The sequence below is a fragment of the Ranitomeya variabilis genome, chromosome 2, assembly GCF_051348905.1.
Source record: "Ranitomeya variabilis isolate aRanVar5 chromosome 2, aRanVar5.hap1, whole genome shotgun sequence".
NCBI classification, from domain to species: Eukaryota; Metazoa; Chordata; class Amphibia; order Anura; family Dendrobatidae; genus Ranitomeya; species Ranitomeya variabilis.
Genome location: NC_135233.1, coordinates 88866765 through 88893720, shown reverse-complemented (window position 1 = coordinate 88893720; position 26956 = coordinate 88866765). Strand labels below are relative to the sequence as shown.

General features: G+C 44.3%; 1 protein-coding gene across 2 annotated transcripts in view; it reads right to left on the bottom strand.

Moving 5' to 3' along the window:
• The window catches only part of FERMT1 (FERM domain containing kindlin 1), a 106339-nt gene that overhangs the window by 8081 nt on the left and 71302 nt on the right, over nucleotides 1-26956 (bottom strand). For both annotated transcript variants that reach the window (XM_077282643.1, XM_077282644.1), the window contains exons 9-14: nucleotides 25800-25849; nucleotides 17387-17511; nucleotides 12529-12635; nucleotides 7831-8052; nucleotides 7162-7286; nucleotides 3704-3845 (exon numbers count right to left, since the gene is read on the bottom strand). In XM_077282643.1, the coding sequence (XP_077138758.1) occupies nucleotides 3704-3845; nucleotides 7162-7286; nucleotides 7831-8052; nucleotides 12529-12635; nucleotides 17387-17511; nucleotides 25800-25849 (771 nt within the window). The remainder of the gene's footprint in view (nucleotides 1-3703; nucleotides 3846-7161; nucleotides 7287-7830; nucleotides 8053-12528; nucleotides 12636-17386; nucleotides 17512-25799; nucleotides 25850-26956) is intronic.

The following is a 26956-nucleotide window of genomic DNA, read 5'->3' as shown; positions in this document are numbered from 1 at the left end:
TGTTCAGAATCGCCCGATCTATCAATTTAAAAAAAAGCATTAAACTGATCGCTAAACGGCGTAGCGATAAAAAAATTCGAAATGCGAGAATTACGTTTTTTTGGTCGCCGCGACATTGCATTAAAATGCAATGTAGCCGCGACATTGCATTAAAATGCAATAACAGGCGATCAAAAGAATGTATCTGCACCGAAATGGTATCATTAAAAACGCCAGCTCGGAACGCAAAAAATAAGCCCTCAACCGACCCCAGATCATGAAAAATGGAGACGCTACGGGTATCAGAAAATGGCGCAATATTTTTTTTTTTTAGCAAAGTTTGGAATTTTTTTTCACCACTTAGATAAAAAATAACCTAGTCATGTTGTGACAGGTGTCTATGAACTCGTAGTGACCTGGAGAATCATAATGGCAGGTCAGTTTTAGCATTTAGTGAACCTAGCAAAAAAGCCAAACAAAAAACAAGTGTGGGACTGCACTTTTTTTGCAATTTCACCGCACTTGGAATTTTTTTCCCATTTTCTAGTACACAACATGGTAAAATCAATTATGTCGTTCAAAAGTACAACTCGTCCCGCAAAAAATAAGCCCTCACATGGCCAAATTGATGGAAAAATAAAAAAGTTATGGCTCTGGGAAGGAGGGGAGCGAAAAACGAACACGGAAAAACGGAAAATCCCAAGGTCATGAAGGGGTTAATCCAGAAGACTGGCAGTGTTTATAAAAAAAATATACAAAGATGTCACAAAATGGGAACAAAACAACACGGTATATACAGTGCCTACAAGTAGTATTCAACCCCCTGCAGATTTAGCAGGTTTACACATTTGGAATTAACTTGGCATTGTGACATTTGGACTGTAGATCAGCCTGGAAGTGTGAAATGCACTGCAGCAAAAAAGAATGTTATTTCTTTGTGTATTTTTTTTTTAAATTGTGAAAAGTCTTTTCAGAGGGTCATTTATTATTCAACCCCTCAACCCACCAGAATTCTGTTTGGTTCCCCTAAAGTATTAAGAAGTAGTTCAGGCACAAAGAACAATGAGCTTCACATGTTTGGATTAATTATCTCTTTTTCCAGCCTTTTCTGACTATTTAAGACCCTCCCCAAACTTGTGAACAGCACTCATACATGGTCAACATGGGAAAGACAAAGGAGCATTCCAAGGCCATCAGAGACAAGATCGTGGAGGGTCACAAGGCTGGCAAGGGGTACAAAACCCTTTCCAAGGAGTTGGGCCTACCTGTCTCCACTGTTGGGAGCATCATCTGGAAGTGGAAGGCTTATGGAACTACTGTTAGCCTTCCATGGCCTGGACAGCCTTTGAAAGTTTCCTCCCGTGCCGAGGCCAGGCTTGTCCGAAGAGTCAAGGCTAACCCAAGGACAACAAGGAAGGAGCTCCGGGAAGATCTCATGGCAGTGGGGACATTGGTTTCAGTCAATACCATAAGTAACGTACTCCACCGCAATGGTCTCCGTTCCAGACGAGCCCGTAAGGTACCTTTACATTCAAAGCGTCATGTCAAGGCTCGTCTACAGTTTGCTCATGATCACTTGGAGGACTCTGAGACTGACTGGTTCAAGGTTCTCTGGTCTGATGAGACCAAGATCGAGATCTTTGGTGCCAACCACACACGTGACGTTTGGAGACTGGATGGCACTGCATACGACCCCAAGAATACCATCCCTACAGTCAAGCATGGTGGTGGCAGCATCATGCTGTGGGGCTGTTTCTCAGCCAAGGGGCCTGGCCATCTGGTCCGCATCCATGGGAAGATGGATAGCACGGCCTACCTTGAGATTTTGGCCAAGAGCCTCCGCTCCTCCATCAAGGATCTTAAGATGGGTCGTCATTTCATCTTCCAACAAGACAACGACCCAAAGCACACAGCCAAGAAAACCAAGGCCTGGTTCAAGAGGCAAAAAATCAAGGTGTTGCAGTGGCCTAGTCAGTCTCCTGACCTTAACCCAATTGAAAACTTGTGGAAGGAGCTCAAGATTAAAGTCCACATGAGACACCCAAAGAACCTAGATAACTTGGAGAAGATCTGCATGGAGGAGTGGGCCAAGATAACTCCAGAGACCTGTGCCGGCCTGATCAGGTCTTATAAAAGACGATTATTAGCTGTAATTGCAAACAAAGGTTATTCCACAAAATATTAAACCTAGGGGTTGAATAATAATTGACCCACACTTTTATGTTTAAAATTTATAAAAATTTAACTGAGCAACAATACTTTTTGGTTTGTAAGATTTATGCATCTGTTAATAAATCCTGCTCTTGTTTGAAGTTTGAAGGCTCTAACTTATTTGCATCTTATTAAACCTGCTAAATCTGCAGGGGGTTGAATACTACTTGTAGGCACTGTACAATTAAATGAAATAAAAGGAATAACAAAAGAAAATTACTAGATCTGTCTCACGAAAATGGCTCAGAGCTTAGCAGAGGGTGGTAAATCTCAGAAAAATGGACAGAACCAAAGCAGTACTAACAAAATACACATACCAGAATTCCTCTTTTTATTAGATCAAGATTACGCCCACATACCTACCGTTGGTGAGCTCTTGTGGGGGCTGGTTATGGGATGTGCTTGGTTTTTCAGAATATTGTGAGATCCGGAACTTACAGGATATTTTTGTCCCTCAAGATCTGAGGCGGTAGATATTGTCATGTTTCTTATCACAATTTTACCTGTCTATAGTGATGAAACACCATGCATTGCCCCGATAATTATTTGGAGGGGTAAGAATAAAACGGTGATGTGAGTGAATGTGTTTTGCTCGTCCCTTCACTACAACATCAAAAATATTTCTCCCATAAATATTGGATCAATGCAGGCCTCAATATTTATTACTGCCCATTGGCTCCAAAAGGTCTAGCAAAAATCCTTTAAACAGAAGAAGCCCCTATACTTCTCCGCCTCTGAGTAAACAAAACCCAGTCTTGGTGATTGGTTGTCAGAGCAAATCTCCTGTTGTAATTACCAGATCACTGTAGGAGGTCCCCAGTTCAATGGAGGTTGGAGTGTCAACTGTCTCTCTCACTTCTCCAGTCATTTTAATCCCATATGTTCAATGTGAGAGTGATATGTCCTGTCTCTGGAGATGTTTTTATGGATTTTTCTCTACAGCAATCATCCAATTATTTTCAAGAATCTGCGATCTTATCCCAGATAAATAAATCCACATATTTCTTAATATGCAAATTAGGTGCAAATTAGGTCACCTCCGAAGCCCGCATCAAAGCGGGGCTTCTGACCTCGGACGTACTATCCCGTCCGAGGTCAGAAAGGGGTTAAATATATAAAATTTAATAGCTCTTTTCCTTTTGTTCTGTAAATTGCACCCCTGAAGTCATGCGCTACCTGTAACGGGTGTCCAATCGGCCTGTATAAATGATTGGTGGTGGCAGCTAGCAGTTCTTCTTGTTATTGTGGAGGTGGTCAGGGACTGTGTGGGGAATATATAAATTCTATGCATTGGAATTGGAGGTGTATATACCATACGCTCACTGTGAGTTCCCAGATACCAGGCCCAGTAGTGGAAGCAGCCATGGCCTTGTCCATCACTCATCAGTCAATTGTGTATTTATCCTGACCTTTGGAGGCAGCGGAGTTGCGTCCCCTCACAAACTAGTGACAGGGTGGAATCTATGGCTCTTGTGCTTGACATTGATTTTGGAAGAAAAATATGTTTTTGTACCTGCTGTATTTCCCAGTTGACATTCCATTGTTTCATATTTGAAAATCTCCATGTTGTAACAGGATCTCCAGTTGTAATGTCTATTCTGATCAGTCTGTTATAGGAGACTCCAAGCAGTTCTTCTTTCTTGCCATCTCTAAATCTGGAAAATAAAAATTAAAAAACTTATCAAGCCTGTAAATGATAGTTATTCTTAAAAGTATATGAATATGTGTGTTTATTTTGTCTTGGATCTTGGTTGCTTTTTAGCTGTGCTTGATTAGGACACATTGTGATTAGTGATGAGCGAATAGCATTGTTGCTCGGGTCTCCCCGAGCACGCTAGGGTAATCTCCGAGCATTTGTTAGTGTTCGGACATTTAGTTTTCCTCACCTCAGCTGCATGATTTACGGCTACTCAGGCCCGGATTTAGGGGGGCCCATGGGGCCCGGGCCCTGGGCCACTCACCAAGCGGGGGCCTCCCACCAATATAGGGATAAATATCTCAAAACATGTAAAATACACATCTTTGCTGTGAACCATTTTTAATTATAAGGAACATTTAACAAAAGAGAAACTATTGAAAGAGTAGGGACCTGGGTACGGTCCTACATCTCAGTGGCTGACACAGAGTGACAGGGTCATGGCACCTGACCTGAGTCAGCATCCACTGACCTGGCTAGCCTAGCCAGACTTCCTTAGTACCCTCCTTGTACCTAATGCTTAGCTTATGGCATGCGGCAGCTGTCAAGCTGCTGCAGTGCAGCATAGCACAACCTTCACCAGAGAGAGCTTGAGAGGGTAGTGAGACTGCGTACACAGAGAAACACCACAGAGCAGCAGCACAGGCACCACCAAGGGGCGAGAGAGTGGTCAGACAAGCCGAGTCAAAAAACAGAGGCAGAAGTATTTAAAGGGATCAGCAGTACACATGGTAAGGAACAAGGCAGTAGGTTCAGCAATGGTCAGGAGTGGATAAGACAAAGTCAGAAGCAAGTACGAATACAAGCCAAGTCAGAAACCAGAGAATCAAACCGACAAACGGAAACGCTGGGAAAAGGGCAGACAGAGGGAGTCAACAGACACGAGGAAAGTCAGGGATCACAGCAAGACAAATCAAGGGCTACCAGAGACAGGTTCACACGCTGAAGGCAGAACTATAGCTGACACCACCAGCAGGATCCATAGGAGCTAAATAGCAAACCTGAACCCAGAATGAGGCAGTGCAAAATTAACCCTTGACATGATCCGCCTAGAAAAAGGGCAGACAGGATTAAACCCTGGAACGGATCATGACAGCAGCCTTCTCTGATACCAACAGAAGCTTCTAGGTGCTACCTATTCAGCTATATGATCGCTCCCTCGGATTAGATCAGATGAGAGTTTGTTCAGCTACCTTCGAGGAAGGAGGCGGAGCCACAATGTTGGCGCGAGAAGAGGATTCTCCACCGCAGAGTGCGGCAGGACTTCACTCTGGATCTTCAGTCACTGAATTACTCTGCGTAAATGATTTTTGTAAAAAAAACTTGCGTTCGTTTCATTATGTGTTTTTGCATTACATATTGCAACTCCTTGAAAAATGGGCCTCCCTCCAAAATGGGCCCTGGGCCACCCACCTCTTAAATCCAGCCCTGCGGCTACTGGACAGCCTGAATACATGTGAGAATTCCCTAACAAACAGGCATTCCTCACATGTATTCAGCCTGACTAGCAGCCGTAAATCATGCAGCTGAGGCAAAGAAAACGAAATGCCCGAGCACTACAAAATACTCGGAGATCACCCGAGCATGCTCGGGTTGACCCGAGCAACAATTCTATTCGCTCATCACTAATTGTGATCTGTAACTGTAGCATCGTTGTGTGTGGTTTCTGAGGCGCTCTAATATCCACCTGCTCTGTCTCTTATGTTTTTTTTGGACTGCAGATCAGCCTAGCTAGATTGACTGCTGTGCATAAAAGATCCTCCGCTCTCCTATAATAAATCTCACTTCTGGCAATACATTGACCATTACTCACCAGGTGTCATTGGACAAATGGCTGCTTTGAACAGCTATAATGGACAAAATGAAATCAAATGTTATGGCCGCACCAGCAATGCGATCATTTAACGATTCGACCAATTACTGTCCAGTTATCCACCCACTGCTATCGAATGTGTATGGCCACCTTTACGCACAGTAAAGAGTGAGCAGCTCTTTCATGTGTTCTGTATGTACAGAGTAGAGCGTTGGACATCATATAATGGCACCTTATCTCCAGGGAGAGCAGAAATAAAAAAATAGAGAGCTTAAATCCAAAATGCATCATCTGTGGGGGAGCAACAAAGATCCTTATACAGCTTAGATAGTTTGCCAGTCTCAACAAAATTGATTGGTTTGGCCATCTTTAATGGGTATGGTGGCCTTAAATCATTTTTCAGTTTATTTCTTCTATTTTGGATTAAATATTTTGGACTATTATAACTGATGGATTGTGACATAGCGACAAGGAGAACACTCATTCTGGGAAAAGTCTAGGTTTCCTGTACATTGCTTATACAGTGAAATGGGGAAAAATGGGGGGAGGGTGACATATGTACAGAGTGTTATATGCAGCACTGAGGAATGAGAAGGATAAAACATAGTAGGACAGGAGTAGTAGTCTGCGCTACTCTGCTAGATTCAAGAACTCTGAAGGACATAGTAGGGGATTATTTGTATGTTAGCTCTCTGACCGAGCACTCCACCCTCCAGCCTGTGGCAGTTTTAATTGCAACACGATCCAACCTACCCATAAATTTAGGCTTTAGCCTAAGAGAGATGTTCACACTAGATAGGTTCCCAGCAAACCGGAGATCGCCTTGTCGTTGACTGCCGGGCATGCACGAATTGGCCAAATCATGTGCTAAGTATCTCCATTTTTTCTTAATATCTAGAGCATTAATGCTATTAATATTTCATATCTACATGCTTTCACACTACAGAGTGCAACTTTATTTGTTTGTATAGTAGGGGATTAGATCATATGATTTATTTTGAACACGCTTCGAAGTTGAACCAACTTCATCAGGAGAACCACAATATATATAATACCACCCTAACTATTGTTCTCCACAGTGGGATCTCTCGATTTGAGGGTACTGCAGCAGCTGTCATACTTTGATTCCTCAAAAGGTGAGCATTTTCCATACATTTCGGCTAGACCATTTTCTCCTCCAGATAACATTCTGTTGCGCTTAGTATTTCCCCTCTTTCAGGGCGAAAAAATACATTTTAAAGAATACCTATAGCTTTTGTAGTGCAGTACTCATCAGACCGAAGCCCTGAGCTCCTGCGTGCACAAAGCAGTGTACGGCTCATTAGAAAGTCTATGGACCCATACTCTACTCCATATACATACTCAGAGCCTTTCTATTGAGCCATTATATGTGTGTTTAAATTGGAATATGCCTGCAGCAACATATAAAATACCACTATAATTACCATGCAAATATATTTACCTGACAATGTAGTAGGCTATGCCAAACTCAGGAAGAGATTGCCATGCCTGAATAAACCGCATTTTTGCTTCAATAAGAGGCATCTGTGATATATTCTGTTGCGCCTCCAAAATGCGGGAAGCTAACTGTAAAAAAGAAAAAAAGTGTTAATATCCTCTGGATGTGTGATCAATAAAGACAATGCCAATCTGATGCATAGAAACTTCAGTCCTGTAAAATTTACCTACAGTTCACAGATGACATTGCCTTGGCCAGGGACATACACAGAAATTGTGAGGCCCCATACCAAAAGTCCCAATTGCCTCCCCCCACCCCACCCCAAAAAATTCAGCAATTCAGTGGGGTTACTGAAGAGCATATCTCACAACTTTGTAGCCCTTACATGGTGGTTTTGCCCCTATTAAACCCTCTAAGTGTTTCCATGCGCTAAGATACCCCTTTTATGGCCCCCATAAAGTATGATGGCCCTCCTACAGCCCTGCAAACAGCATGAAAGCCTTCTGTCAGTCAGTGCTGAGGGGGTGGTTACAGCCACTGCTCACTATGCACTAAGGGGTGACAGAACCCGCACTGGCCACACCCCTATGACTGAAAGCCCGAGGCAGCCTGGGGGGAATAAAGCAGAACAGATCATTTACATGTCTCCAGCTATGGCTTATGATGACATACCTGTTTGGTTTTGTATTTCTTTGCATACTTCGGTGACACAAAGCACTCAGGCTTGATGTCCACGTTTTCAATCTTGGTATTTATTTGAGTTGTAGTGTTGGTGTTCTTCAACCTCAGAAATGAGAGGATGCTTTGTACTTCTGATCGATAGGAGCTGTCGGCCATTGTCTTTCCTTTTGATGCCAGTATGCATGCAGCCATCCATTTGGAGTACTGGGATTCCTAGTGATCCATGGTAGAAAAAGTAGATAAACTATACACTGAATTTCCATGTCTTTACTACCTATCATGGAAAAAACGAAATCCATCACTGTTGCCCCGATCCACTCCCGCCTTGACTACTGTACTGCTCTATTAATTGGCCTCCCCCCTGACTCGACTTTCCCTTCTCCAGTCCATTCTTAACGCAGCCAGGATAATCTGGCTAATCGGTACTCGGACGCGTACGCTCTTTGCCAGTCATTGCACTGGTTGCCCATTCATTATACGATCCAATTTAAACTGCTTGTGCTCACCCACAAAGCTCACTCTGTGCAACACCCCCCTACATCTCTTCTCTCATTTCTGTTTATCGGCCTACCTGCTCGTTATGCTCTGCAAGCGACTTTCAACTAACCTCTGCACTAATCCGTACCTCCCACTACCGGCTCCAAGACTTCTCCCGAGTTGCGCCAATACTCTGGAATGCTCTGTCCCAAGAAATTAGGACTAACCACAACTTATACAGCTTTAAAGGATCCCTCAAAACACATCTGTTTAGAGTGGCCGGACACATTCCCTAATCAAAGTGTGTGCATGTCATTCACTAGTTATCTGAGAATAACACTCTATCAAACTCCACCACACTCAAAAGCACCACAAATACTGGCTGGCAGCCTTTATCTATCCTCCATTCCCTCAAGATGGCTGTACCATCATTGTAAATATACATCAGTACTTTGTGTCTCCCCCACCTCATTGTAGATTGTAAGCTCTTACGAGCAGGGTCGTCATTATTTTGCTCTAATTATTGTATTATCTTTACAGTTATTACTTATGACTTGTCTATGAACTGTTGAATTTGAAAGTGCTGTGGAATATGTTGCTGCTATATAAATAAAGATTTTTATTATCATCATTACTTATAGTTGACATCTGACAAATCATCTATAGTGTAAAGAGAGGACTGGAAGAAGGGGATATTCCCATGGACTGGAAGAAGGGGATATTCCCATGGACTGGAAGAAGGGGATATTCCTATGGACTGGAAGATGGAGATATTCCCATTTACTGGAATAAGGGGATACTCCCATGGACTGACATAAGAGGATTTTCACATGGACTGAAATATGAGGATATTCCCATGGACTGGAAGAAGGGGATATTCCCATGGACTGGAAGAAGGGGATATTCCCATGGACTGGAAGAAGGGGATATTCCCATGGGCTGGATGAAGGGGATATTCCCATGGACTGGAAGAAGGGGATATTCCCATGGACTGGAAGAAGGGGATATTCCCATGGACTGGAAGAAGGGGATATTCCCATGGGCTGGAAGAAGGGGATATTCCCATGGACTGGAAGAAGGGGATATTCCCATGGGCTGGAAGAAGGGGATATTCCCATGGACTGGAAGAAGGGGATATTCCCATGGACTGGAAGAAGGGGATATTCCCATGGACTGGAAGAAGGGGATATTCCCATGGACTGGAAGAAGGGGATATTCCCATGGACTGGAAGAAGGGGATATTCCCATGGACTGGAAGAAGGGGATATTCCCATGGACTGGAAGAAGGGGATATTCCCATGGACTGGAAGAAGGGGATATTCCCATGGGCTGGAAGAAGGGGATATTCCCATGGACTGGAAGAAGGGGATATTCCCATGGACTTGAAGAAGGGGATATTCCCTTGGGCTGGAAGAAGAGGATATTCCCAGGAACTGGAAGAAGAGGGTATTCCCATGAACTGGAAGAAGGGGATATTCCTATGGACTGGAAGAAGGAGATATTCCCATGGGCTGGAAGAAGATGATATTCCCATGGACTGGAAGAAGGGGATATTCCCATGGACTGGAAGAAGGGGATATTCCCATGGACTGGAAGAAGGGGATATTCCCATGGACTGGAAGAAGAGGATATTCCCATGGGCTGGAGGAAGAGGATATTCCCATGAACTGGAAGAAGGGGATATTCCCATTTACTGGAATAAGGGGATACTCCCATGGACTGACATAAGAAGATTTTCACATGGACTGAAAGATGAGGATATTTACATGGACTGGAAGAAGGGGATATTCCCATAGACTGGAAGAAGGGGATATTCCCATGGACTGGAAGAAGGGGATATTCCTATGGACTGGAAGAAGAGGATATACCCATGGACTGGAAGAAAAGGATATTCCCATGGACTGGAGGAAGAGGATATTCCCATGGACTGGAAGTAGAGGATATTCCCATGGACTGGAAGAAGGGGATATTCCTGTGAACTGGAAGTAGAGGATATTCCCATGGACTGGAAGAAGGGGATATTCCCATGGACTGGAAAAGAGGATATTCCCATGGACTGGAAGAAGGGGATATTCCTATGGACTGGAAGATGGAGATATTCCCATTTACTGGAAGAAGAGGATACTCCCATGGACTGACATAAGAGGATTTTCATATGGACTGAAAGATGAGGATATATCCATGGACTGGAAGAAGGGGATATTCCCATGGACTGGAAGAAGGGGATATTCCCATGGACTTGAAGAGGATATTCCCATAGACTGGAAGAAGGGGATATTCCCATGGAATGGAAAATTGGATTTTCCCATGGAATGGAAGAAGGGGATATTCCCATGAACTGGAAGTAGAGGATATTCCCATGGAATGGAAGAAGGAGATATTCCCATGAACTGGAAGTAGAGGATATTCCCATGGACTGGAAGAAGGGGATATTCCCATGAACTGAAAGAAGATAATATACCCATGGACTGGAAGAAGAGGATATTCCCTTGAACTGGAAGAATGGGATATTCCCATGGACTGAAAGAAGAGGATATTCCCATTTACTGGAATAAGGGGATACTCCCATGGACTGACATAAGAAGATTTTCACATGGACTGAAAGATGAGGATATTTACATGGACTGGAAGAAGGGGATATTCTCATGGACTGGAAGAAGAGGATATTCCCATGGACTGGAAGAAGGGGATATTCCCATGGACTGGAAGTAGAGGATATTCCCATGGCCTGGAAGAAGGGGATATTCCCGTGAACTGGAAGTAGAGGATATTCCCATGGATTGGAAGAAGATGATATTCCCATGGACTGGAAGTAGAGGATATTCCCATGGACTGGAAGAAGAGGATATTCCCATGGACTGGAAAAAGGGGATATTCCCATGGACTGGAAGAAGAGGATATTCCCATGGACTGGAAGAAGAGGATATTCCCATGGCCTGGAAGAAGGGGATATTCCCGTGAACTGGAAGTAGAGGATATTCCCATGGACTGGAAGTAGAGGATATTCCCATGGACTGGAAGAAGAGGATATTCCCATGGACTGAAAGAAGATAATATACCCATGGACTGGAAGAAGAGGATATTCCCATGAACTGGAAGAATGGGATATTCCCATGGACTGAAAGAAGAGGATATTCCCATTTACTGGAATAAGGGGATACTCCCATGGACTGACATAAGAAGATTTTCACATGGACTGAAAGATGAGGATATTCCCATGGCCTGGAAGAAGGGGATATTCCCGTGAACTGGAAGTAGAGGATATTCCCATGGATTGGAAGAAGAGGATTTCCCATGGACTGGAAGTAGAGGATATTCCCATGGACTGGAAGAAGAGGATATACCCATGGACTGGAAGAAGGGGATATTCCCATGGACTGGAAGAAGAGGATATTCCCATGGACTGGAAGAAGAGGATATTCCCATGGCCTGGAAGAAGGGGATATTCCCATGGACTGGAAGAAGGGGATATTCCCATGGACTGGAAGAAGGGGATATTGCCATAGACTGGAAGAAGAGGATATTTCCATGGACTGGAAGAAAGGGATATTCCCATGAACTGGAAGAAGAGGATATTCCCATGGACAGTTCTCTCCCTCTTTACATAGGAAGAGATCTGTCAGGCAAAGGGATTGGGGGAGAAGCTAGCCAGGTACTGCATTGGACTAGTCAGGCAAGACACATAATCCTCAGATGGCCTCAGTGTATGCAACCTTTATAACTCGGGCATTGACAGTATATTTATTTCATGCCTCTTTTCCACATCACTAGTTTACAACTAATGGTAGATCCTCTCAGCACATGCACTTTATGATTGTTGCAGTATTACTTTATTTGCACAAGGAGAGTATATGTTTACATGACTTTTATTGCAATTTATGTAAACTGTGGAATTATCACTTACCCCAATTCTGCATCCTTAGGGTTCCTATTGAGGATCCTATCTTTAACCTTCCTCAATAATCTTTGTGCAACATGTTTATGTTACTTATTATTATATTAATACAATTTTGTTTATTTTTTTAAGTCAGCTTTCCAAGTCTCTTTATTTATATCCCCTAGGAGTTTCTTCTACATTTCATCTTTATTTTGTATTAAGATTGTATTGTGGATTATGTTCATTATACTATTTTTGACTTGTTTTATAATCAACGATCCTGTGAATTATTTTATAATGCAGTAATGCTACCTGCTAATGATACTTATACTCACATTATCACATCTTAGATATACTTCATTCATTCCTTCAGCAACTGGTATTAACAGCTTTATCCCGAATCTTCTCTGTGATACATTGACATCTGGTACAACTTCACAACCTGAGTATAAATACACATGAAATCCTTTAACCCACCTGAAATTAATGTATTTTGTAGCCAACATACTGTAAGTACATTCTGTGTTTGCACAGTTGAACTATCCTAAGTCTGTGGCATGCACATATTCCTTCTCTTATAACGTTTTGTCGCTCTCTCGGGTACACTGTATACATTATGAATATGTTAAAGGGATATTCTCTTCTTCCATCTTCAAGAGCACACCACCTACCTGCCTCCGTGCACTGGGCAATCACTACCAACATAACAGAATTTGACATGCTGGATTTCAAATCCTTAGCGCTGGTCAATTTCAAATGAGATTTCTTAAAATCTCATTCACATCTCTTCTACTGTAATGTGCAGCTAATTTTTTAACTGGAATATCTGGATGGAAAATCTGCAGCGGATATACCCCATGTGGGCAATTTGTGCTCTGAAGCGCTAAAATCAGGGTTTCCTACTGTCCAGGAATGACTGGATAGTCCATAAAAATGGGAGATTTCTTCCCAATGTCAGTAAAAGATCTTTACAGATTATTGCATTTGCAATTTTGATAATTTTTCAGTTCACAGTTAATGCTCCTAAAGTATTCAGATCAGTAGGCTGTAGACATAAATCACCTACAATCTTAATGATATACAGTACAGACCAAATGTTTGGACACACCTTCTCATTTAAAGATTTTTCAGTATTTTCATGACTATGAAAATTGTACATTCACACTGAAGGCATCAAAACTTTGAATTAACACATGTGGAATTATATACTTAACAAAAAAGTGTGAAACAACTGAAAATATGTCTAATATTCTAGGTTCTTCAAAGTAGCCACCTTTGCTTTGACGACTGCTTTGCACACTCTTGGCATTCTTTTGATGAGATTCAAGAGGTAGTCACTGGGAATGGTCTTCCAACAATCTTGAAGGAGTTCCCAGAGATGCTTAGCACTTGTTGGCCCTTTTGCCTTCACTCTGCGGTCCAGCTCACCCCAAACCATCTCGATTGGGTTCAGGTCTGGTGACTGGAGGCCAAATCATCTGACGTAGAACCCCATCACTCTCCTTCTTGGTCAAATAGTCCTTACACAGCCTGGAGGGGTGTTTGGGGTCATTGTCCTGTTGAAAAATAAATGATGGTCCATCTAAACGCAAACCGGATGGAATAGCATGCCGCTTCAAGATGCTGTGGTTAGCCATGCTGGTTCAGTATGCCTTCAATTTTGAATAAATTCCCAACAGTGTCACCAGCAAAGCACCCCCACACCATCACACCTCCTCCTCCATGCTTCACGGTGGGAACCAGGCATGCAGAGTCCATCCGTTCACCTTTTCTGTGTCGCACAAAGACACGGTGGTTGGAACCAAAGATCTAAAATTTGGACTGATCAGACCAAAGCACAGATTTCCACTGGTCTAATGTCCATCCCTTGTGTTCTTCAGCCCAAACAAGTCTCTTCTGATTGTTGCCTGTCCTTAGCAGTGGTTTCCTAGCAGCTATTTTACCATGAAGGCCTGCTGCACAAAGTCTCCTCTTAACAGTTGTAGTAGAGATGTGTCTGCTGCTAGAACTCTGTGTGGCATTGACCTGGTCTCTAATCTGAGCTGCTGTTAACCTGCGATTTCTGTGCCACTGCACTTGGGGACACTTTCAAAGGTTTCCCAATTTTTCGGACTGACTGATCTTCATTTCTTAAAGCAATGACGGCCACTCATTTTTCTTTACCTAGCTGCTTTTTTCTTGCCAGAATACAAATTCTTACAGTCTATTCAGTAGGACTATCAGCTGTGTATCCACCAGACTTCTGCACAACACAACTGATGGTCCCAACCCCATTTATAAGGCAAGAAATCCCACTTATTGAACCTGACAGGTCACACCTGTGAAGTGAAAACCATTCCCGGTGACTACCTCTTGAAGCTCATCAAGAGAATGCCAAGAGCGTGCAAAGCAGTCATCAAAGCAAAAGGTGGCTACTTTGAAGAACCTAGAATATAAGACATATTTTCAGTTGTTTCACACTTTTTTGTTAAGTATATAATTCCACATGTGTTAATTCATAGTCGTAGTCATAGTCATGAAAATACAGAAAAATCTTTAAATGAGAAGGTGTGTCCAAACTTTTGGTCTGCACTGTATATTATAACTTTCCAATATGTTCATAAAAAATGTTGGTTTTCCCTGATTTTATCAGATGTTTCCAGAAAATAATCATAAATTAACTTGACAACCTTGCCTCCAATATTGGTTAATTTAAGCAAATCTAGAGAAGAATCAGACAGAATTCCTTGAGAATGGTGGTAAGAAATGAGCTGCAGTTGTTTGAAAGTTTCCGATTGCAGTTGGTGGCATCCGGGTATTCCAGGGGCATAGTTACAGGGGATACTGTCGGGTGCACTACCTGTGTATCACTAACACTTAGGAACATACCAGTATTGTAAATGGCACCCAGCCACCCAGCCTCCTATATGGCACTGATGAGGTGCAAAAACCCTAATACAGCTGCCTGCAAATGAAGATTCAGGTTTGACATTGTATTCTAGGTTATGTGGCAAAGTACATTGACTTACAGAATTGGTGCTTCTAATAGGTATCAATGGAGACTTTACTCTCTTCCTCTGTGAAGAGAATATTTGCTTATTTTATTTCCCAGGGAGCAATGCATGGCCTATTAGTCTCACTGCAACTGTTCAGTGATCTCCTTAAAAGGGTTGTCCACTACTTGGACAACCCTTTCTCAAGCCATAGGTTTCCTCCTTTTAAAATAACTACACTTTTACTCTTTTCTGATGCTGGCGCCGTTCCAGCGGTATTGGCACTGTGTCCCCTGGCGATCGCATAAAAGTGTGACATCACGCGAACCCTGTGGCCAGTTAGTGGTGGTTTCACTCTCCCCGCCTTTGGACATATCACGTACATCTGGAGGAAGAGCAGGAACAGCAGCGCTCACTTCTTCCAGATGTAAGCAATTTGTCCGAAGGCAGAGAGGGAGAAGCGGCTGCTGATTGGCTGCAGGGTTCTAATGACATCACACTGTTACACAATCCCTGGGAGAAACAGCGCAAACACTGCTGGAATGGCGTTAGCACTGGAGGGGAGTATAAAAATAGTTATATTAAAAGGAGGAAACATATGGCTTGTAGATTGTGAGCCCTCGTGGGCAAGGTCCTCTCTCCTGCTGTAGCAGTTTTGCAATTTTGACTTGTATTGCTGAAGATTATTGTACTTGTTTTTATTATGTATACCTCTTTTCACATGTAAAGCGCCATGGAATAAATGGCGCTATAATAATAAATAATAATAATTAATCATATGGATTGAGTTGTGGACAACCCTTTTAAAACTTTACTCCTTAGGATCCCCAAGATTTTTCCTGTAATACAAACCTTTCTTTTGATAGAAAAATATTTTGATTGTACCAATGTCGGAGTGGACGTCTGATATTCACCACATTTGTTGTGTCTGTAGCTGCCATTACTGAGAACTAATTTTTCTGCACTATGATTCCCGCATTGCTTACCTACCAGCTATTTTTGCAGAACAAGTGATTAGTACAAACACATCATGGTCAGCAGGCTACGGGTCGACAGTCATTTGTGAGGAATGTTGGGCCCTTGTGGGAGTCGTGTGAAGCTTGGGATGTGCTGTTTATTTTAGAGACTCCTCTTGTGTATTTTTGTAGATACAGCACATCAGTCTTTCTGTTTGCAGTTGGAGATGAGAGCAAATATTTTTAGCAAAGCACCTTACATGGTACTGACACACTTCTGGGTAAGGGTGGGGTCATACACATAAGATACAGAAATGCATGCACATGGAGAAGGAATAACCCCATTCACATGCTGCAACAAATCAGAATTGTGTAAATATTCTCTGAGAGAAAAACTCTTATGGGCAATTGCTGGATCTTATTTTGCTTTATTGGGTATTTTTTTTGTTTTTGTTTGCATATCATGGTATCTAGTTTTTATCTACAAGGATTGCAGAACCAGCAAGACAGGCCAATCACAAGGGACTGTCACTGAACCAATATGGCCATTAGAAAAGTGTGGCATCTTATTTACCAGGAGCAGACATAGTCAGAAAACTGCTCCTGAGCAAGAACAATATATGGGCCCTTTGCAGTCCAATAAGCTCATCATAATGCACCGATACTGGCTCTTTAGAGGCGGAAGTGGGTCCCTTACCACTTGGGCCCACGTGTGGCTGCACCAGTGGTTTGTCCGCCCCTGCAATTTATATACCCACTGTCATTTGCCACTATACCGTATACAGTTTTTGGTATGGATTTACTCTTGACCCGGCATTGTCCCATATTTACTCTTTTGCTTAACCTTTGAATGCCCTTCTGAATTAACCTAGCGGACAGCGTGCTGTTTCCTGTTTTGCCTTCCGTCTCTGCCTGACCTTGTAGACTTGATCCCAGCTGTCCACTTAGCCTTTAGAGTTTTGTCATTCTCCGCACCTCTCTGGGTCTTACTTAGCTTTCTGAAGCTCTTACTCAGACTCTTGGCTACTATGTAAATGCCACCTGGGAGTCTCTGCACTGAAGGCCAGATCCCTGTACAATAGTAAAAGTGTGAACACCATGGTGCCAATGGGACTAAGTGTCTTGTGCCAATTCTGTCTGCAGTAGCCCTTTTGAGTTTATGGTTTTATATTAGAGGACTGCTAGGACTCATAGTGCATAAAGCTCAGGCGCAGCAGATGACTCCATACTTCCATTGCGGGCACTATTTTTCTATGTTTTCTTACCTCTCAGGTTCAGTTTTTCAGCAGGTTCTCCATGAGCAGCTTCTTTATTCTTAAAATATGATATGGAAGTATCTTTAAAAACAAACCAGTATTGCTTGTAAGCTTTGAGCGTTAGCTTCTTAGGTCTGTAAGGCAATCAGAAACAGGTTATCAGCTCCGTGTACAAGCATATAAGACTTTGCCAGACCTCAGCTATATTGATTGATCATCATCATCACACAATGCAGTAATGTGGCGCCCCCACTGCCGCAGGGCCGAGGGGCACCCGGTACCGGGCCTCCGAGTCTCTGCTCTGGGGTTGTCACGGCGGCTAGGCCCCGGTCCGTGACCCTGCCGTGGGGCGCACAGGGAATAATAGGTGTGGATGATGGTGGTGAGGCTGTAGTGGTGCGGTGCAGTAAATAACGAGGACACCAGGTTGCAGTCTCTTTACCTCTTTACTGAAGATCTCTGGGTCCTCAGTCCGGAACACGGTTCACCAGGCTGCGCAAGTCCGGCCGGTCCAATGGCACCTCCAGAGTTCTCTTCACAGGTGGAAATCGGTGCCTTCCTTCTAGCGCTATGTGTTGTGGTCCTTCCCTGCTGTGCTTACGGAAAGTCCCCACAACTGTTGTGTCTGTTTCTTAAGTTCCCTCACAACTCGATTAGATGATGTTCTGCTAATCCTCCGTCCCTCCCTGGTGTTCTGGTTGGGACGGCACCCATTTGACGGGTAGGCTCGGAGCTCTTCCGGGACCCTAGAGTCGCCCCTCTCCACAAGTTGCCCCCCAAGACTGCATAGGTGATATGTGTTAGACAGCCCGCCTTAAACTGACTGTCCTGCCGCTGTTTGGAGTATTGCTTGAAGCTGAATGTTATTCTACTCCCTCGGCGTTCTGGCCACTGGTAGTGCGCCTCAGTAGGATGTTGCTCCGGTCTTACAGCACGACTCCTACTGGTATTTCTCCTTTGCGTGATCTCGTTTCTCACTCAGCACAATCTATCTCTCTTCTAATCCTTTCTTGGGCACCGCCGCTACCCGGAGCAGGCACGGTCCCGTTACGTTCGTTCTTGTTGCCAAGCCTCTGTCAGGATCCCACCCCTGACAGAGACCCTACTGTATCTTCCCCTACAACACCCTCTGCCACAAGGTGTTGCCTGGTTCCAACCCAGTCAGCTTTCTGATCTAACTTCCTGCCTGACCCCCAGTTTACCCACTATGGTGGGGAGTGGCCTAATGAATAGCACCCTTAGCTCCCCCCGGAGGCCCAGCTGTGAAATGTATTGGTGTCTGTGATACCTGATCAGATGAACTCCTTCAGTGCCATCAGACGCACCGTAGCTCCCCATAGTGGCGGAGCCACAGTACTGCAACGACCAGGACTATGGGGCGCTGCACTCCCCCCTGGTTAAACACAGTACTCCGGGACTGGGAAGAAAACAACAATACAAGTTAGCAAAAAGACATACAGTTTGGTTGAGTGCAATAACAATAAGTATACTTGAACAGGCTTCCCTTTATGGGAGGTGAGGACACTTGAACGTTACAAACATGGTTAAATATCACAGCAACAGGCTATAAATAACTCTTCTTACCCAACCGGGTATTCTACTAAGTGCAAAATTGTTGAACAATAATTTAACTTTGCCTTTAAGGACATACACTCTTAATCCACTAAAGACCTTCTTATAATCACATTATAAGGCAATTTAACTTTTTCATTCTCCTCCTTTAAATCTGCAGGACCGCCTGTCCTAACGGCACCAGACCTACTGCCTCTCCTTTCTGTTACAGGACCGCCCCGTTCAGCCAGGGCCTACTGCCTTTTCAACTACTATACACAGTATAGAACATAACATTACTTTCAGTTTAAGAGCACTGAGCCATCTCTACATGGCTCCTATGAGGACTCAGGGTTTACCTTCTATCCTAACTATCTATCAACATTATCAAAACATTTTCTATTGAACATTAAGCCTTCTCATTATCTCTCTTTCTATCATGCATGCTGGACACCACGTCTATCCCTACGGGCCCACTGCATCCTTCTTCTATCTTTCACCTTTTTCTTCTCAGAGAACATCATCAGTATTTCTTCACAATTAACTAATTAAATACATATAACTTTCTCATGTAAACATTATCATCTCTTTCTTTGGTCAAGACATTATTGCTTCCTATCTTAAGCAATATCACAGGTTAAGCGCAACAAATGAACATCCCCTTTAAGAGGGGACCAAGTCTCTATGAGGTAGCACGCCTTCTCAAGCTACCAGTCCATACTCAGCAAAGGTTCCAGTGTGGTATCTTCACAAAGAGTCCTTCTTTAAGTAAAACCAGTAGGGAGCGCCTTTAATAAGGTGCAAACTATGTACAAGAAGTTCGGATCATGCACTGTTCATGATTTCAGCAGTTCTTTTCAACTATAAACTTGTGCAAAAACTTTAGAAAAATCAAACAAAAGCAAACAATAGGGATCCCAAGTCAACAGAAGGATCCCTTTTAGAGTTAACCCTGGACGGGTTCAGCAGCAAAAATCAGGAAACAATAACTATTTGCATATTCATGGTATCGAGGTTTATTCTCTTGGTAGGTTGCCAGACATCAGCTGATGGTGGACATCTCCCGACCGTGCAGGCTTCAGCCCTTGGTCCACGGCTGATGCTGCGGTAGTTTGTTCCCTCTCTTTCCAGTCCTTCCATTGTAGGATCAAGTACCGCTTATATTGTTCCCAATTCAGCACGGCAATGGTGTGACCTTCTCGCCGGACTCCATCCAGCCCAATTCGGGGGGCCTCCCACCGGAGGATGACTCCCTCCGGGCTCACATCTACGAACTCCCCCGTCTGGGTCGGTGGCAAAGGTATCAGCCTCCCCATTGCACCGGGGGATAGTACCCCTAGCCCCGCCAAGAGGAAACGGTTATTGTGGAGGCGAGGATCGATCGCAGGATCGGGATCGGTCGGGGGAGCAGGGACGCTTTCTATACCTGCGTCTGATGTGATTCCACCGATGTCGGTCCGTTCCATTAACGAGGACGCTGGAATCGGCTGCAGCCCGGACCGCAGCTCCTCCTCGGCAGCCTCCGGATATGGCTCCGCTCCCCATAGCTCCTCTTCGGCTAGTTCCGAGGTCGGGATAGGTAGGCTCAGCTCCGCTACCGGCTCCGAGGAACTCAGGTCCTCCCGCTGCGGTGGACGCGGGTCCTCTTCTGATGGGTGAGGACAAGCCGGGATCACCTCGCCGTTGTTCGGGCTCCTGCTGTTCATCGTCGCTGTCCGGCATTCGGCAGCAATGCATGCATCTGACTCTGCCATTTCTCCGAGGTCGAGTTCCTCCTTCCCCTCGTTCCCGCCGTTGCAAGTCAAGGGGCCGTTCTTCTCTGCTGCTGGGCAGGTCATCCTCTCGCAGCAGGAGTTGGAGGGGCCGATCACTACTTCTGGCGCCGCTTTGGTAGTCTCCTCCCATGGCACGCCCTCCGTCTCCCTCTGCGCTCCCTGTGACGCTGCAATGGCGGCGGTTTTGGCGCGAACTTTTGGCGGCAAGTGACAATCCACAGTCTTTGCAATAAAGTACAGTCTAAGCACAGTAAATCACAGTTCCAAGGCACACATGACCTGATTCTTCAGGCTTAAGTAGATCCTGTTTGTGACGCCAAGTTGTGGCGCCCCCACTGCCGCAGGGCCGAGGGGCACCCGGTACCGGGCCTCCGAGTCTCTGCTCTGGGGTTGTCACGGCGGCTAGGCCCCGGTCCTTGACCCTGCCGTGGGGCGCACAGGGAATAATAGGTGTGGATGATGGTGGTGAGGCTGTAGTGGTGCGGTGCAGTAAATAACGAGGACACCAGGTTGCAGTCTCTTTACCTCTTTACTGAAGATCTCTGGGTCCTCAGTCCGGAACACGGTTCACCAGGCTGCGCAAGTCCGGCCGGTCCAATGGCACCTCCAGAGTTCTCGTCACAGGTGGAAATCGGTGCCTTCCTTCTAGCGCTATGTGTTGTGGTCCTTCCCTGCTGTGCTTACGGAAAGTCCCCACAACTGTTGTGTCTGTTTCTTAAGTTCCCTCACAACTCGATTAGATGATGTTCTGCTAATCCTCCGTCCCTCCCTGGTGTTCTGGTTGGGACGGCACCCGTTTGACGGGTAGGCTCGGAGCTCTTCCGGGACCCTAGAGTCGCCCCTCTCCACAAGTTGCCCCCCAAGACTGCATAGGTGATATGTGTTAGACAGCCCGCCTTAAACTGACTGTCCTGCCGCTGTTTGGAGTATTGCTTGAAGCTGAATGTTATTCTACTCCCTCGGCGTTCCGGCCACCGGTAGTGCGCCTCAGTAGGATGTTGCTCCGGTCTTACAGCACGACTCCTACTGGTATTTCTCCTTTGCGTGATCTCGTTTCTCACTCAGCACAATCTATCTCTCTTCTAATCCTTTCTTGGGCACCGCCGCTACCCGGAGCAGGCACGGTCCCGTTACGTTCGTTCTTGTTGCCAAGCCTCTGTCAGGATCCCACCCCTGACAGAGACCCTACTGTATCTTCCCCTACAACACCCTCTGCCACAAGGTGTTGCCTGGTTCCAACCCAGTCAGCTTTCTGATCTAACTTCCTGCCTGACCCCCAGTTTACCCACTATGGTGGGGAGTGGCCTAATGAATAGCACCCTTAGCTCCCCCCGGAGGCCCAGCTGTGAAATGTATTGGTGTCTGTGATACCTGATCAGATGAACTCCTTCAGTGCCATCAGATGCACCGTAGCTCCCCATAGTGGCGGAGCCACAGTACTGCAACGACCAGGACTCTGGGGCGCTGCAGTAACACTTTACCATTGTCCCCTTTTATGGTCCTTCCTTATATATAAAGCTAATCGATATAAAAAGCTTTTTTTATAAAGATAAAAATCTAATATTTTAGTCAAATCACTTTCAGATTACATTATCCTTCAGATTACAAAATTGCCTAAAGGTGATCATATACATGTGATGGATACAGGCTGACTGCTCATTCGGCCAACAGCCGTCTCTCCCGACTCTCCATATATAAGGCTTGGCTAAGCATTTATGTGTTTTCAATGGGGAAAGATAAGAAAGCTGTTACCAGACACTTCTTGCAGCAGCTTATCTCCCAGACAGAAAAAGGGTTTGGGAGATTGAATCTAAACTACCCGTTCCTTATCTCCCCCAACATTGTCTGTCTCTGTCGAGCGAGAGGTGGGATGTCCCTATCCCACTGTAACCGTCTAGTTTGACTGACTTCAATCTAATATATAAAATATAATATCAGTAACAACTATAAACTACATAGGTTATGTGGTGGCCCAGTAGCCTTTCTGTGGGTCACTGTTACATGTCACTGCCAATCATTGCTGCAGGTCGTTATGACATGTAACAAGGCTACCAGCTAGGGGCTTTCACAATATGGGTGGGTACAGGATTAAAAGCACCTCTTGAGCCCTAAACCCTCCCAGCTCATCAGTGCACCACTCCTTAACAGTGTAAATTGAATATAATTATTCATAATACAGCTCCTCTACTGGTGAAATGTTGACATTACATGGGATGTATTTACTTTTCACCTGCCAATATAACATAATCTGATTTGCTGGTTGTTAGGGGTCGAGTTCCCGTCTCTGCACAGGGGGAGTCTCAGGCCATCTCCGCTGCAGTCTCCCATTCTTCTCCTGCCGCAGTGGAGCCTGCTCAGCGGAGACGTCGGTCCCAGCATCTTGCTCAGTCCCACTCTGTACAAAGAGTTACTGCTGCTTTTCCTGCTTCTGCCATTGAAGTCAGTGCTGGGCAGCGGCGAGCAGACGCTTTTGGGACTAAGTCCTGCTCTTCTCGTTCTGAGCATGCCCTGAGTAAGATCTCTCAGTGGAGATCGAGGGTCACATGGTCAGATACTGCAGCTAAGTCCATTGGTCCTTTCAGGAAGGTCCTGTAGGTGCTAGGACTAAGTCCTGCTTGGCACACACTGAGCATGCCCAGGGCAAGATCTCTCAGTGGAGATTTAGGATCACATGCTCAGGTATGGCAGCCTCTCATTGGTCCTTCTGGGAAGGTCTTTTACTTGCTGCAGCTATATAAGGCTCGCATGGCCGCATGGCCATGCGCTAGTATTGCTTTCATTTATGTACTTTGCGCCAGTGTGGTCTTGTATGTGTGTGTTCAGGGACCCGGCTGAAATAAGCCCCTAGAATGCTGGCACCTCCGGCGAGGAGTTCGTATGCTTGTGTGTTCAGGGACCTGGCCGAAATAAGCCCTTAGAATGCTGGCACCTCCGGCGAGGAGCTCGTATGCTTGTGTGTTCAGGGACCTGGCCGAAATAAGCCCCTGGAATGCTGGGACCTCCGGCGAGGAGCTCGTATGCTTGTGTGTTCAGGGACCTGGCCGAAATAAGCCCTTAGAATGCTGGCACCTCCGGCGAGGAGCTCGTATGCTTGTGTGTTCAGGGACCTGGCCGAAATAAGCCCCTGGAATGCTGGGACCTCCGGCGAGGAGCTCGTATGCTTGTGTGTTCAGGGACCTGGCCGAAATAAGCCCTTAGAATGCTGGCACCTCCGGCGAGGAGCTCGTATGCTTGTGTGTTCAGGGACCTGGCCGAAATAAGCCCCTGGAATGCTGGGACCTCCGGCGAGGAGTTTTGTGTGCGTGCAAGACCACTAACTGCTCTTGTTAGACAGTTAGCCTGTGCCTCTGTGGAGTCTAACAGGGCGCAGTGCTTTGAGTTCATGGCTGCTCTGTGAAGTAACAGAGTTAGCTAACACTGCTATTAGTTCCGCTATTTACTAGCAGCAGGTTCTCCTGCACGGTGGACCCCGGGCTGCGAACGCATCTATCCTAATAAAATATATACTTTCTTTAGGTGCGTTCCGCTAGCCCTATCATAACACTGGTTTTCAAATATTCTGCTACTGTAATGTGCAGCAGATTTTTTTCACTGGAAGATTTGGATGGAAATTATGTGGCCGATATACCCCATATGGACAATTTGTGTTCTAAACCGCTCCAAATAGGGTTGATGTTATCCAGAAAAAAAAAATCATAATTCAAGCAGGCAACCTTGCCTTCCATATTGCTTAAAGGAGTAGTTTGCAGTCCAAAATAAATTTCTTCCTAAATCGCTATCTATTTAATCCCATTCTCCAAACTATTTTGTAATATTTTTAACATAAAAATTCCCTAGTCTTTCCCAACTACACTATCTAACTACTTTTCTTTGTGTTTTTTTCCAATTTCTTTTTGATGATGCTTCGTTTGAGAATCCCAGTGCATGCTAAGATACTTAAACAAAGCGTCATCAGGGGGCAGAGGCTGTGGTCACTGCCTCTGCCCATTCCCTCAAACGAAGCGTCATCAGTGACAGTCGTTTCCCTGGCTGGTCTAGTCCTTGTGCACTGTGTGATGTGCACAATGACAGCGCACACTCTGTTGTCAGATCAGATCAGCAGGAAAGAGCTTACAGCTGAGTGCATTTTCATAATAACTGGCGTGCAGAGACTAGCACCGCCCCCGCAAGGGACGGCGGAGACAGTAGCAGAGATCTGATGCTCCACACACATCTGCCAGAGTGTCAATCACCAAGGATGTCTTCACAGGCGACAGTGATGCAAGAAACTAATGAGTAACTGCAGTGCCTTACCCTGTGACATTTTGTTCCAGAATGGGCTATGGATGTTGTGGGAAGTGAGTGCAGCACCAGCCTCCTGTGACTTCATGTTTGAGACTCCTCTCAAATGATTTGCCACAGGAAAAAACGCATTTAGAGATAAGGTAGATAGGCAGACGTGTAGAATGTTGTGTAATAAAGCTCATTACAAAAGTGGTTAGGATGTAAAGATAGTTAGAAATGATATTTTAGGTGCTGGGCCACACTTAAGGCACAAAAAATGGTTAAAGACAAAAGTAAAGAGCATTTTAGATTTTGCACCAAGATTATGAACCAGATGCATCATTTTGGCTCAAAATATATAATTGAATACAACAAGACAAAGAAGGAAATTTAACTTAAAAACTTTGTAAATGATGACACTATGTTAGGTATTTGCAGAATGTTTTATCATACAGCAATTAAGGATTATGAATTGAAAGAATATCTAATCAATAAGTTATTAAAATAATAAAATGTTGCAAATAATACATTTATAATAAAACATTGTACATTATTCTAAACTGTAAAATTATTAATGAAAATGCTACTTATACTTATAAAACCATACCATCCTTGGCTGCATAACATTAGTGTGAAACTGGGCTTGGTCGGGAAGCATAAATGTTTACTCAGGTTAATGATTAAACTGGTAGCAAAGCTTTGAAGTTTGCAGAGAGTTTCTAGATGTGGTGAAGTGACTGATGTAACTATTGTTCTATAAAGATTAAGAAAGTTGGAAAAAAATGTCTGAAATGGATGGAGAGACTAAATGCTTAATGATGCGAACTACAAACCTGAAAAGTTTAAGATTATCAGCAAGTTTCGGAATGTCTGTGATATCCTCCTGTAAAATAGGTAAAGGCACAATTATGCATTTTATACAAGAATTATTGTTAAAGGCACATTCTTTCAGTAGCCAATTGTAGCATATCTACAGGGTATAATTTTGGAAGAATATACGTCACTCCGGGAGGTTGGATGCCAGAGTAAGATTCCATTCCATATAACACTAGATAAGTAACTCGGCCAGGACAACTTATTTAGGTGCCCTAGGCAGATTAGATAAATTGCATCCCAACCCACCTTGAGTCAATTGATAACTATTTTAAGGGTATGTTCACACAGTGTTTTTTTCTACACTAAAAACTCATTATGCTGGCAGTAAAAATGTTGCATACATTATGAGCGTTTTTGATGATTTTTTTAGTTTGTAATTTGTAGGGTCTTTACCAAGGAGGTGTGGCTCACAGGATTCTCTGGGGGTGCGTACTTATCATTCTGTGAGCCAGGCCGCCTTAGCACATGGACCATACAAAATAGCACTAAATAAAAAAAGACCATATCTCTGGAATCAAAAACAAACAAATAAAAAATGGAATAATGGAGTAGCGAGAACAATATAAGACCACTTTTGGCCTAGTGACATGTATTGTTTAATGATATTTACCTTCCACATAACGGGAGAAGCAAAGAGAAGAAAGACGCTAATAATTATATTCCATTTCAATGGCTCCACATTTAAAGGTTATCTGTCATCAGGATTTCACCACTATTTACATGTGCATGTAGCGCTTTCGAATAATATTCCAGCAATACCATTACATGGCCAGTCTGTTCATCCATTAGCATTCAAATCAGCATTTAAATTTATATGAAAATGAGGCTGAAAGTCTGAAGCGTTCTGTCATTCCAGCTCTATTTCTGGCCCAGCGCTGCCTCTTCCTGCTCGACTAATGGCTTCTTTGCCTAAAGTCACAGGGCATAGAGGCTGTCTGTCCAGTGTGCGGGGGCGGCGCTGGGAAGGGTATAGAGCTGGTGTGACAGAAGCTTCAGATCTACATCATTTCCATATTAAATGAAACTCTGATTTCTCAGTAACGGAGAAATGGATGGTCTAGGTAAAGGTAGTGTTGGACTTGTCTTTGTAAGAGCTACATGTGCATATAAATAA